Consider the following 14,943-nt stretch of genomic DNA (forward strand, 5'->3'; position numbering starts at 1 on the left):
AATATTATATACCTCCAAATTTATCAGAAATATTGTTATAGCTGAGGCAAAGAAAATTTATTACGTTATAAAATATATATTTTTAAGAAGGTTTATTTTATTTCAATATTTTGTGAGTATATTCAATTTTTTATTTCATTTGAAATATATATTTATTTCGAATATTAAGATATATTTCGTCCAGAAGTCGAATATTTTAGAAAAATTGAGATCTAATCGCTTCTATCAATTTCTTTGTATTTGGGACACCCCGTATATCGATGATCAAAAGATCAACACTCAGTTGTGTTTTTTGCTCATTTTTTTCCCTCGCTTCTGTTCCCCACTGTACATCCGAATCGTCCCGACTAATAAAGTCGTTCATTAACACTCACTTTTAGTAAGTGTTCGTCAATAATGAGAGAAGCAAAAAAAAAATAATAATAATAAAACGAGCACAATTAAATTGATCGGGGGCCCGTAGTCAGTAATTTGCCAATTGTCCATCGAAAATCGTGCGGCAGTAACGAGCGGCGAAACGCGTATTACATAAACCGGCCTACCACGGAGATAGGGTCTGTGTGGAAAAGACAGCAGTTAAATTCGGAGGCCGTCTCTGTCGTGCGTGCGTGCCGCGCGATCGTTTCCTCTCGGTCGCACCTTGCATCTCACCTGTATCCCCACTTGTCTCGGCCGGCCAATCGGCTTCGAGTCCCATCACAGCACCGAGAGACCCAAGCAACATGATCTTTTTAACTCATTCGGTGTTGCACGTCTTGTGAGAGTGTATCTTTCCCCGTTCAGTTCTCTGCGAGCTTTCGCCACCTTCGATAACTTTGCACTTAGTATTATTCAGTGGACGTCCGTACGACCGTAATTTGTGTAACGCCTTTTATATTATATTATTGTGTGTTGTTCTTTGATTTGTTCTGCGACCGCATTCGGACCGAGCCATTTGGGAGTCGCCGAAGAATTATGGATTATCTCTCATCTCGTTCGAGGTAGGTGGTTTTCTTCCCCGTCTTGTCGGTGCCGGATCCCCAACTCCGCTCTCGCATAAACACGCGACGAGATCGTCGCAAAAAATCGGCCCCGCATCTTTTTTTCAAAGATTCATCTGGAAACGCCGCGCCGGTTTTTCGGCGGCGGGCGGAAAAAATTTGGGAAAAAACGTTCTATCCCGCGCGTTATCGATTCGCGGACGTGACGGAACGGCAGGAAAAACCGGGAGCGGGATCGTGGAGAGGAAAATTGTTGTTTGATCGGGGCACGCCGATAATGAGTAAAAAAATGATAAAAACGAAAATGTTCAATGGCAGTGGTCGCCTCCCCCATCATTAAATGTATCCCCGGGTTTTCTGTTTACGTCCAAATATCCATGGCAACCGGGCCCTTGTCTCGTTGTCATGTTCGTATCTGTAATATCCTGCCTGATTTACGTGTACTTAAAGGAACGGGGTAAACATTACTAAAAGCTTTCTAGGAAATGGGCGACCATATCCAGGCAAATGCGTCCTTAATAAGTAATGGGCATTAATTTTATTAAGACATGCACACTCCCCATTTATTAAATCATTTTTATGTATTTTTTTTTTTTTGTTGTTGAAAAATTGTTGCACCATGCGCCTTACCGAGCGGGTGGTAATTGGTCCGTTTTAATTACGGATTATATTCCGATTTTATGTAAGAGCTAATTAATTTATTTGGATTGCTGTTAAATTATGAATTATTTATGTGTATCGTCCACATTAAATTGGTCGTTTTCAGGATTTTAGATGCACTCGTGTTGTCTGCACTTTTGTAAAAAAATATTTATAAAAAACTTCTTGTTGTTGTCTCCAATCAGCCTTAATTGCCTCGAAAATTTCTGTCTAATTGGTTATATTCATTTTTAATCATCATTTTAGTTTATTAATTAATTATTTTGGCAATAAAAATTATAACTTAATCTTAAAAATGAAAAAAATTTAAAAATATTGTTTAAATAATTAATTTTATGGAATTATTGAAATATTTCCACAAATACATAAGTAAAAAACGAAATTTCTCTTTGATTCCGATGACTGCGTCGATTGCCGGATATTTTGTTGGTGCACAATTAATTATTAAACATCCAGTGCCCCCATGAATATATATTTTCAAAAAAAAAAAAAAAAAAATGCTAAAATTTAGACGTTTCCCATTGTTCCCTTGTTTGTTGTGGCACTTAAACGATTTATTTGGTTAATTCGGAGGCCCCAATAATAACGGTGATTAATACGTGAATGGGCCACGTTCCAAACAACCCCGATACACCGTTTAATAATGTGTACCAACGCCTCCATTGTACGATCAACCTCATCTTCGCCACAAAAGCGTCCCATTTATCATTTTCGATTAGTTTATTGAGCCGCCATTGAGAAGGCGACTTCGCAATTCAGCCCCGAAAATAAAAAATGTTGTACTGGGGAGTGATGAAAGTCAGGTCTAACCACCTGGACTTAATAGAAGGGGGATAAAATCAATATCGATATGATTATTACGCAGCGGGGGAGGAAATAATTACGTGTATCTGACGATTTTGGCGATTTTACGGTCGACCGTTAGTCGTTTTGTATCAATAAAATTGTTTTCGTGTCGAAATAATTAACACTAATTTTCAATCGAGACGTCAATTCGCATGTAAATTTCGAGGCACCATCTTACAAAATATCAACAATTTTTCGCATTTTAAAATCCCGTCGAATGTAAATCGATGTTTATACAACCAAATCACATTGTTAATTATTTAAATTTTGTGTAAAAGACTTGAATAAATATGATATTATTTGCTTTAATATTTATATCGGCGGTGTCTCACCCTAAAACGGCGCATAAAATCGAAATGTGGGACATACGAACAATCGTTTAAATTGGAGTTTAAATTATTTATTTAAATAAATTAATTAGGTCACATTTACGTTCCGGCTGTCCTTTGAGAAATGATAATTGATAATGGGTACACGTACGTAACATACTTAGCTGTGCTCTTTATGGAAACTTATCGCCTTTGTCATTCTTAGAGTTATACTAATTCGAATTGACGAACTTGTTTGTAAAACTATTGTTCGGTCGTGTGGTTGTTGTAAAAAATTATTTTTATTAAAATTGAAGCGATAAACCAAAATTTTAAATGATTTATTTTTTTTCATTTATAATAAATTGTAATCAAAATAATTGGGATATGTCATAAAATAAATCCAGAACAATGTTCCTTCCTACACAACAATAACTATAATCTTTTGCCATAAACTTTCAGATATATTCTACTTGTGGTACCACTTAAAAATAGTTTTAATTGGAAAATAGCGAAGATTGATTCAATTGACCGGCGGAAAAGTCAATAATAAATAAACACATCCAGATTACAGATGAGATAATAGATAACAAGGCACTTCAAATGATATACAAGGTGTTCGGCTACGCTTACAATTTGATTCCTCATACAAAAGTCTAAAAAAAAAAAAAATAAGAATAACACTTATCCAATAGGAATCAGACTTTGGACAATGTCCAGTGGGCAACGGTAAAGTAGGCTTTGCTTCAAATTAGAGAACAGTGTAACTGTCAACATACTTATCACCATCGACAGTTATTTAATAGTTATGTTGTTTGTTTCACTTCACAAAAATCTCAAATTTGAAAACGAAGCCTCTATTACCACTGTCTTTTGAACATTGTCCAAATACGAAGTCCTATTGGTCAATTTTAACTGCCTCTGCGTTTGAAGCTACAATTTTTCAATAAAACTTTGCACAGGGTGTTCAAATATGCTGCCACCAACTTACTGGTGTAAAAGTGGATATATAAAGAAAGTGTTAAAAAAACTAATAATAGAATAGACTTCAAATGTGGGATTTTTTTTATATGTTTATCACCATTGACAGTTATATTGTTGTATAGACAAATTAGAGAGTAACTTTAACTACCTCAAATTCCTCTACTTTCGATGCTACAATAGTAATGTTAATAAAATTTTTGTAGCCTTAATGGTAAAAGAGCTAGAGGCCCTTAAAATTGGCTAATAAAAATGGCTCTTTTGACAATATCCATTGGACAGTGACAGTTATTTAATAGTTATATTGACAAATTGAAAAATAACTTCAATAGTTGTAAGTAATGGTCGATTCTGCCACATAGTATCATACAAGGGCGAAATTCTGCACCCCATCCGTCGAAAATTCGCCGGCTAAAACCGGCGACGCGCCTATCCCCGAAAGGGGCGTGTTTCCCGCCGCCCGAATCCACAATCTCCGCACGGAATCCGCCTCGTCCCCGCCACCGCCGCCGCCGCAGCGGCAGGGGGAAGTGATCCTGGCGGGACGCCGCCGCCGCGCGGGTGTGGGTGTGCCGCCGGGTCGGGTCTGTTTCAAGAGGCCACGCGGCGATCTCGGGAGAGCAACCGGGGGCCGAAAAGATGGCGGCGCCACCTGTATTGATCTGCTGAGTCTGTACCTGCATCGCCATGGTTACATATCACATACAGACACCTGGCGTTCGCCACCCCGCCAGCCCCCCGTTTTCCTGCACGCGGGCCTGCACACACACACACACACACACGGGCAGCCACTGCGGGATTTTATCCTGTGGCGGATTGCGCCATTACTTTGGCTTTTTCTTTGGCCACTCTGTCGCCTCGAGTTGAGTGGCGGCAGTTTCTTTGTTTCGTCGGTTAAATAAACTGAACAATGTACTTTTGGTTGAGCACACTGTTGTTTGTGTGTGTGTGTGTGTTGTTATTGAAAAGTCGATCTTTTTAGTTCCGCTTGGTGGAGATAAAGTATTCCAGGAGGGAGATTTCGTTATTAGAGGCTGCGTTTGGTCACGCAAACTTGGCAATACTGACGAGTTGTCCGTCTTTCATAACAAAAACACACACACACTTTGGAGTTTTCAAGTCTGTGTGACGGAATCATGTAATAACACACACTCTCTTTCGTTGTTGATGTTGGGAAACCGGGCACTTTTGATTTTATAATTAAGATGAGCGTACTTAACATACCGTGACACGAGGCGAGTACTCGACGTTTTGAAATTGTCAAAAATATCTATAATTATCAAACTGTTTTGCAACGACTATGTATATAATGCGGGCCAGTTTCTGCAACACTGCTCCTTTGTTCAAGACCCGATAGACTAAATGTTCAGCTATGACGGGTTTTCTACACACATTTCTCAACAGATTGTGACTTGTATCTCGACGACCGGATGCAAAGATCAACATACAATTATATTATTATTGTTGACATATAATTGATAAAATTATATGTAAAATGTTGGTCCTTTACCGACGATCAAAACAAAATAATCTACCTCGTGAAATTCACTTTCAACAAGTCGCCGCACGTTGGAACGCAACACAAGATGTCATTATTATAGTTTCTTCTAATAACTGCTATAAATAAGGCGATTAAAGCTAAAATGCAAAACAATACACATTTATTAGTAGTCGAATCAATTACTATTTCATGGAAATTTTTGGTCTGTTGAGCAGCGCTGTATTTTATCTTTTAAAATAAGAAAGCGTACATGTTAGTCTCCTTAGTATAATGGCATACCTAGAACTTTATATTTATGTAATTATAGGAAATCTAAAATATTTTCTAATATATGAACTGTATCGACAAATATAATGCCAACTTTGTCGTCCAATTTTTCGATTATCTTCCTCAATATGTGTTACGTGTTGAGAAACTTACCGATATAAAATCGGACTTATCAAATACCCAGAAATAAAATCGTGTAGTGCAGATTAAAACTAAAAAAAACATATCTAATAAAATCTGTTTATCTGCAGTAGTAAATGTAAACACCAGACAACTATGAATGGGGTGATTCGATTTTAAAATTGACGTTAAATTTCGTCCGACTACAAGAGTAACAACACGATTTATTTGCTTAATAAATCTTCGTTCCTGGAATAGGAACACTTCCTAATTCATAATCTTTTATCTCGCGCACTATTTAATATTTATTTCAAACAAAGGCAGGCGCTTATTTGCTCAAGACGTGGTTCAATAAATTGTGACTAATGTAGACGCATCATCCATCGACCCGGGCACGTTTTTAATTCGACGCATCTCTCTCTCGAGACTTATCTGAGGCGGTAAACAACCAAATCTATTAATTAAATAAGTGTTTATCAGATTGCATAATTTTTTCGCTGGTGCAGTTCCTATTTTGATAAAACGGTTGTTTTAAAACCCGGGAGAAATGCTCAAGATAAAATGTCAAGTACCTGCGATTTTCAAAGAAATGATAAACTAGTGCGGTGCTGATAGAGTGCAATAATACCTATAGTTTATATGGCGTGAGATAACATTGAAATATTATTATATTATATTATATTATGCACCAATATTGAATGCACTTCTGGGAAATTCGGTGCGTTTCGGCTCGATAATATTGTAATTTGTTTTTAATTTAAACACAAATAATATCAATTTCAAGATGCATTTATAATGGTGGTGAGTAATGAAGTTCCTTAACACCGCTAATTGAATTGATTCATGCGAAATGATGAGATAATTGAAACAGATAAAGGTACAACAAACAATTTAAGTGGCACTAAACACACGTGAAATTATAACGCGCTAGTAAATATACGTCATTTGTTAATAGTTATTATTACTTCTATTTAAATTAATTATATCTGTCGAGGTACAAAAGATTTCAATTATGTGTAATTGCAACGCCATATTTATTAGTAATCTCAACAACATTGATGCTGTCTACGTAATTCCCATGTTAACTACTCGAAAAACATACATCTATACTTAGGTGACATCTTTTATTTAAATTCAACACTGATAAGGAGATTTATCATTTCCAATTTGCCCCGTTGCGGCCATGAACGCCAATTTACCGTATTTATTTTGATTTGCCAGAAACTAATTGCCGGACTTCGGCACCCGGTAATTGCGCCCGCGCCACGGAAAAAACCCCCTCGAAAAAACCGTCCCTTATCATTAACGTGTAACGTATTTTTCTCCGGCGGACGGCGGGTGTTCCAAGAGTGATTTGTGTTTCGATCGGCGTTAAAAAAAAAGGGTCCAGCACACGCCGGCGGAGCAGGTGTGTTGCCCGCTTTTGAAACGGGGCAGGTGATCCGAGCATATGCTGTATCTGTCAGATATTCAAATCACCTTTCCCGTATTTTATCACCCAATATTGCATCGTCAAATAACATCTAATCTTTCGGCTCGCGCCTCTATTTGTACTGGTTTTTGATTAAAAACGCTGCATCTGGGTAAAGCGATACACTTCCGGGAATGAACGCATTTCTGTTTGCCCCCTTTCTCCTATGTATGTGCATGTGTGTGTGTGTGTGTGAGTGGGAATCAAATGATTTCGATCGATTTAACACGTCCGTTTCTTTTATTTTTTCCAGAACGTGACTTCGCAATGCAAGGCGTCGTTTTCGTGCCACAGAATTCGCAAGGCTCTCCGCCACCTGACAACAGTTTAGGTAAGGATGTTTTTTCTATTTTTTGACCAAATCACCGTTCGTAGTGGCGCAATCGGGTTTTTCTCGGCGCGGCATCTGCCCAAGGAAATGGAATCGTAAAAGTAAAACTGTGTTTCGACGATAAGCTATCTAAAAAATGCCATTCACGTTGCACACTGCAATTGGTGATGTAACGTATCAGCAAATTTTCCCCAAATGATTGTTTCCCAGTAGCGGTGCCGATATGTTAATGATTTTCCATGGCAGTGTTGGGTAAGACCTCTAAAAAAAACAATACCCACCACATGATTTGGGTCAAGTAAATTGATGTGATGTTTACCAATGTTTTCTATAGGCAAGCGACAAAGACGTGTCGTGCGTTATCTTTATCATTAACGATTTACATGAGGTACATGTAACCCGCATCGTTTGTTTTCATAATTAAAATTGTTACGATTGCCATTTTTGTATGTATCAAAATGATAGCGCGGCTTCTCTTGCTGTTGTCAAGGAAGTAGTGTGCAAATCGACAAATCTGTTTTAGAACAAAACGATGATAAACAAATAACATCTGTCTGCTACTGTGGAAACAGCAGAAAACCGGGAGGAAAAGGAAACCGGTCTCTTTGATTATGGACCACAGATATTCCGAACTGAAAACCACGTTCACAGGTTTCGCTTCCTTTCAAATAAGAATTCCCAGATTAACAACCTTTAAGATAACATATTATGCACGAACTGTGTGAGCAAACTATTAATAGATTAAAGATAAATTTGTGTTATTTGAATGAACATTTCCTCACCGATATTTTTCTCGCTCACACAACAAACATTATTTATTTATTCGAGTTGTAATTTTGTGGAAAACGAAAGGTCAAGGATAAAATTGGTGAAGGCAATCATTCATACACCAAAAATTATTTCGCAACCTAATTAATTTGTACTTCCTGTGATATAGATTCGATTGCTTACAATAAACGTGATTGTGAATGTTGCCAAACAATTGGCACCTTTCTTGTTCCAACATCAGCCTAAATTTGTTCGTCTTCTTGTTACAGACATGGAAGTGACCAAACCAAACCACCTCGCCAAAGAAAAATTCCACAACCAAAGCACAAGAAGTGATTCCGGTATCTTCTCGACCACCAACACGACCATAGACCACACCGCCAACTCGGAGAATTGCGACAGCGACAACAGGAGCGACTGCAGCAGTCCCGAAAGGAAGTACGTGTGCCCAATTTGCGAGACAATGCTGACCTCGCAGCACGAGTTCACCTTGCACATACGTTCCCACAACAACGAGGTGGAGCTGCAAGACAACGAGAAGGGTTTCACCTGCAGGATCTGTCAGAAGGTGTTGAGCTCCAGTTCCAGCTTGGACAGGCACGTGCTGGTGCACAGCGGCGAACGTCCGTTCCACTGCAAGTACTGCGGCGACACGTTCACCACCAACGGTAACATGCATAGACATATGCGTACACACTCCAACAAGCCGGAGAACTATGAGAGTGACGGCAGCACTGATAGCAACGTCAGCAGTTCCAAGAGTACCGAATACAACAACAACAAGATCGAAAAGAACAACAAGAGGAAGTTGGAATCTCTTCTCGAGGACAACAATAAGAGACCGCGTAGCGACACAGAAATGCCACATTTGTTCAAATGTCCGGTATGTGACAGGTCTGACTTCAACACCACCACCAACTTGGAAATGCATCTTGAGGACAATCATCCCGATTATCCTGCAAGGTGCAACCAGTGTAGCCAAGTCTTTTCCAATAACAAGCAGTTGATGACCCACAAGATTGTGGCGCATGAAAACAGTCTTAAGAAGACGCCTGTTATTGGCTTCGGAGATATCACATTCGTCGACTTTTCGAGTCAGAAGTTCCCTATCATCGCTCGTGATATGTGCGAAAAAAGTTTACACAAGGTTTCCGGTGGCTTAAAATTCCAGTGCAAGAAATGTGCACGAGCATTTCCCTGTTCGAATTCCCTCGAAATTCACGAAAAGGAATGTGGAGCAACGAACATTACAAACGGTTTGGACTTATCCAAAGCCCCCATTTCCGAGACAGAAATCAAGCGCATGGAATTTTTCTCCAGACTGAACCTTCAGGACAACTCCCCGGAGAAGATTCACCCTCCAAACCATATTCAACATAAACTTCGTGAACAGATTGTCAAAGCAATAGCCGATCATCCTAAAGATTTGGCTGACATTCAGTCCATTTTGTCTAACATTAATCTTCAACAACTGCAAAATAAGCAAAATGAAATGCGATTGAATACGCCAAAGACACACTTAGACATGTCAACCGACATGAAGACCGAGGAGGAAGAAACACAAGATCAATTTGCTGTGGAATTTAGAAAGATGAAACTTCGTGGTGAGTTTCCGTGCAGATTGTGCACCTCTGTGTTCCCAAACTTGCGGGCATTGAAGGGGCATAATAGAGCGCATCTTAATGGAAACAATAATGGGACCTACCACTGCAATATGTGTCCACATTCGTCTATTGATAAAGCTGCGCTTATTAGGCATATGAGGACACACAACGGTGATCGCCCATACGAATGTTCTTTGTGCAATTATGCTTTTACCACGAAAGCTAATTGTGAAAGACATTTGAGAAATCGTCATTCGAAAACCACCAGAGAAGAAGTCAAGAAATCCATAATATATCATCCATCTGAAGATCCAACCAACGAAGATCTAAACAAACTGGCAGCTAAGGATGATTCCAAAAGAATGAACTTCAGTTCTTCAACAGATGGCGGTGATTTGACTCCTGAAAAGCTACATTGCTCAACTCCAAAAATCCCCGAGTCTTTGAAAACTTTGCCCGACATGAAATCAGAGCTTAATCTTCCAAAGCCCAATTATTCTCTTCTTCCGCCTTTCAAGCAAAACATCAACGAGATTATTTGCAATGAAAATTTGAGGTCTTTGCAAGAGCACAGAATTCTACAACAACCATTTAATTTTCCAAAGAATATTCATGACATTCCACAAAACATGTCCAAGATTCAAGTGAAAAGTCTTGATGCACTAAAAGACAACAATCAATCCTATGACAGCCAGTCCGAAGACGAATACAATGAAGATGAGGATCAACCTATTGATCTTAGCAAGAAAACAATGGATGACGACCAAAAGCGTATTGAGGAAATGCAACGAGAGGAAGACAACGAGTCTCCCCAAGATTTGACTAAGAAATCTCCACAACTTGCTCCTTTTAACATTAACGAATTCCAGTTATTGAAAAATCATCCAGCTGCCCTTTACCAAGCTTCTCAATTAGCTCAGTTCTACCGTAATAGCTTCACAGGTTTTCCCAACTGGAGTTATCCTCTAAGTCCTCTGCTATTTTCATCAATCCCATCGCCATTAACACCCAACTCAGAAGATTTGCAGAATAAAATGAGGTTGCAGATGTGTGGCGGGACCATGATCAACGATTACAAAACTTTGCAAAACATGCAACAAGTTTTAAGAAACCCCATCAATGTGTTCAATGGATATAAAGTGGGTGAAAATAAGTCAGAGGTAAAAATGGACAACTTTTCAACTCCGAAAAAATCAGATGATTTGAAGCCACTTAATATTGATACCAGTTTTACTGATGGCTTAATGAAAATGCAGAGTCCTATTCCTCAAGCCAAGTCTGAAATTATGCAGTCACCTAACTCGGTGAAAATGGTAATTAAAAATGGAGTTTTAATGCCGAAACAGAAACAAAGAAGATACAGAACTGAAAGACCGTTTACCTGTGAACATTGCTCTGCCAGATTTACTTTACGTTCAAATATGGAGAGACACATCAAACAGCAGCATCCTCAATTCTGGGCTCAACGTCAGAAAGGGAGCGTCGGTAATCCCGGCCGTAAATCTCAAGGGTTATCACTGAAACCGAATTATTGTGATTTGAGCATACCAAATTATGAAATTCCAAAAAATCTGGAATACGAAGAAGCCAAAGAACCCATAAGTGAAAAACTCAAGTACGCCATACTGGCACAACAACGTGTTAAACAAGAGATCAAGAGAGATGAAGATGATGACTGTGGTCTAGTCATTGATGAGATTGAAGAAAAACCAGAAATTAAGACTGAAGATAACCAAAGAAATGAGTTTTCTAAAAGTAAAATACTGGAGGAAACGCTCAAAGAACTCAAGGCAAAGTGTAAGAATGAGAAGATGAGATCCGAAGAAGATCTTGTCCCAGTTTCCAGACTGTTGGATAATGCGTCTCAGCAACAATTCAAGGAATATTTTAAGAGAGATGGTGAAGATGCTGAAGTTGGCGTTGGTTCTGAAGAAGATGAAGATGGTCTAGTTGCCAGTGGAAGCACCAGCGAGGGAAACATTTCTGGGACAGATGAAAATAAGTAAGTTCAGTTTAAAATGTAAGCAAAACTTTTTTCTAAATGATTTTTTTTTTCTAGATCTGAGTCTGATACAACAATTCCCGTTAAGAAAAAGTCTGCCTATTCGTTGGCACCTAACAGAGTGTGCTGTCCATACTGCAGCCGAAAATTCCCATGGACCTCATCATTGAGACGTCACATCTTAACACACACAGGTCAGAAGCCTTTCAAGTGCAACTACTGTACATTACTGTTCACCACCAAATCAAACTGCGATCGTCACATGTTGAGAAAACATGGAAATGCTACAACCGCTGTTTCTAACGAGAACTTCAACAACAACAATTCCAACTGTTTGATGAGAAACGTTCCTGAAAGACCATTTAAGTGTTCAAACTGTCCCAGCAGCACTTTCTCTACATATTCCAACTTGAAGAAACACATTAGTTGCAAACATTCCACCAATGCCCAAGGAGACGACATAAAAGCTCAGGGTTACGAGGCCGGAAGTTCCGAGGACGAGAAAATGACACACAACGAAAAGAACGACTGGGAAAATCAGCTTTCATTCAGTAAAATCCCGATGACAAGCGACAATATCTCATCGGGCCAAGTCCCGAATTCAGATCTGCCATTCAAATGCCATTTGTGCGAGGGCTCATTCAGCGAACGTCAAGAATGTCTGGACCACATCAAGTTGAAGCACGCCTCCGAATACGATCTTCTCATGTCTAAGAACGCTTTGGATCCGAATGCAACCACCCCTGACGACGCCTCTCACCACGACGACGAAGAGAGCGAAATCAGAGGCAAATTTCCCGACTACTCCAACAGGAAAGTGATTTGCGCCTTTTGCATGCGCAGATTTTGGTCTGCCGAAGACCTGCGGAGGCATATGCGCACCCACACAGGTGAAAGGCCGTTCAGCTGTGACATTTGCAAGAGACGTTTTACGTTGAAGCACAGCATGCTTCGTCATAGGAAGAAGCACAGCATCAAATCCGATGGGGAAAATAACAGTTACGAGAACGACATCAACACAGACGAAGACATCAATGCGTCTCCGGGATATGATGGTTTTATGCAAGGTGATGAAAATATTCCTATTTTAAAAACTGACGAGTCTGATTGTAACGAAAGCGGTGATTTGATTAGTAATTTATTGGGGATTAGGGATAGATCGATAATTGATAAAGTTTTGGGCGCGTCCGCCGACGATGCAGCCAAGTTATTGGGAGTTAAAAATGGGGGGGTTAAAGAATAATTATTAGCATTATTTTAAGTTTAAGATGGGGGTAAGAGTTTTTGTTGTTAAAATATATTTAATTGTTCGAATTGTTGCTTAGTTTTTAATTTAAAGAGGTATTTTTTATTTTTATTTTTTTCGAATGTATATTTTGTACATTGTTTCTGATTTAAAGTAAATCTATGACATTCCAAATCTAGTCAGGTTTATCCAGCATTTGAGATGCAAAATTGTAGAAAATTTTTTGAAATGAGTATAGACTAGTTACAATTGTATTATAATTATTTAATAATGTTTTTATTTTTTAATAAAATTTGTACATAACAAATTATAATACGGTCTAGAAAACCAAAAAGTAAGTTAAAGAGATTTTGAAATTGATTTTATAAATCACTTTTGAAAATCGTCTCCACATAATAACTAGCTTATTATGTACTCTAAGTCGTTAACGTACTATTTGCCTTATGTTTAAAGAAGAGTGTCTTAAAATTGCCTTTAGGTATATTGTAAGTTTAAGCAATATAAATATATATATACATACATATATATTTAGGAATATGTTTACACTTATGTAAGTTTAAATTTCCACATTAATCTGTACATATCTCGTTTAGATGTAACATATAGTAATTTTAAGTTTAAAGTGGTTATAAACTATTTAAAAATCAAAATTAATTTAGAACGGTGGAATTTAAAGTTACATATATTCATGAAGCACTGAGTGTGTCTGAATAGAAATTAATTTATAGTTTAAAAGTTTGTGCAGTGTGGTATTTTAGTAGAAATGCAGTGAGATTTTGTAGCATTTTATATTTATAAGGTGTTTTTATAGTACAAGTTTTGAAATTAGACGACTTGTATACCCTCAGCTCTAATTTTGAATTGTTCTATTTATACTAAAGTGTAGGATTGCACGTTTTTTTATTTGTTATTTGCACCTTCGTAATATTTTTAGTATGGTATTCCCACATTCACGCTGTGTCTTAAAAATGTACTTAGAGCTTAAGATATGACTGCGTTACTAGACCAGTTGTATCTGCAAAAGCAAAATTTAGCAATTTCAAAGCAATGAGTGAAAAAAACTATTTGTAGTATTTAAAAATGTTGTCCAGGTTGTTATAATGCGGTTTAATGTCATTTTCTTCTCTTATTATTTTAAAAATAATTTGTATGCCATATTTATGTAGAATATATAAATTTTTATTGTATTCAAGTTTTATCATGTGGAACATCGATGAAACATTTAAAATTGTATTTATTCAAATACTTGATTATTTCAATAAATCATTATTAATGCTCTTTGGTTGTATTAATTTTTCCTTTATATGGGGCAGTCAGTTTTATAAGTATTTTAAGTGGGAGAATTAATTACTTGAACAAAATGGAAAGATTGCACTGTTTACGTAAAGTAAACACTGTATGTATGTGGTAAGTATAAACATTTGTTATAATGCTGAATTAGAAAATAATAGAAAACAATATCTTCAATTATTTGGCCACAATAAAAATAACTAATAAAGGAAACGGGTGAATCTCGAAAATTGACAAAACAATGTATAAAAAATTAACTTTTTTGAAAAAAAAACTCCTATTTTCGAACTGAGAGGTTTTAGTCCACTTGTATTTATTTCCCATAAAAATGCTATTAAAGTTCAGGGATGTCGTTTCCCTTTCATTATCATTTTCCAATTCAGTATCAGTATTCAATTTATTTTTATATAAACAATATACAGTAGAAATTCGATAAATGGAATCATGATTTTCAAAAAAAAAAATCGAATTAAGGAAAAATTACACATAATTTTCGCCTTGGTTCGACTTATAGATAGAAATTTGACTGTATATTAAAAACTTTGGATCAAAAACATAAAAGAAATAA

The 14,943-nt window shown here is 37.5% G+C and overlaps 1 protein-coding gene across 1 annotated transcript; it reads left to right on the top strand.

The window, feature by feature from the left end:
- The first annotated feature begins 786 nt into the window (after positions 1-786).
- On the top strand, positions 787-14,363 carry LOC109605082 (ras-responsive element-binding protein 1). Its single transcript, XM_020021652.2, has 4 exons — positions 787-980; positions 7,388-7,465; positions 8,503-11,839; positions 11,897-14,363. The coding sequence occupies exons 2-4, from the start codon at positions 7,402-7,404 to the stop codon at positions 13,080-13,082; spliced, it is 4,587 nt and encodes a 1,528-aa protein (XP_019877211.2). The 5' UTR covers positions 787-980; positions 7,388-7,401; the 3' UTR covers positions 13,083-14,363.
- The last annotated feature ends 580 nt before the right edge of the window (positions 14,364-14,943 follow it).

The sequence above is a fragment of the Aethina tumida genome, chromosome 1, assembly GCF_024364675.1.
Source record: "Aethina tumida isolate Nest 87 chromosome 1, icAetTumi1.1, whole genome shotgun sequence".
In the NCBI taxonomy this organism is placed as follows: Eukaryota; Metazoa; Arthropoda; class Insecta; order Coleoptera; family Nitidulidae; genus Aethina; species Aethina tumida.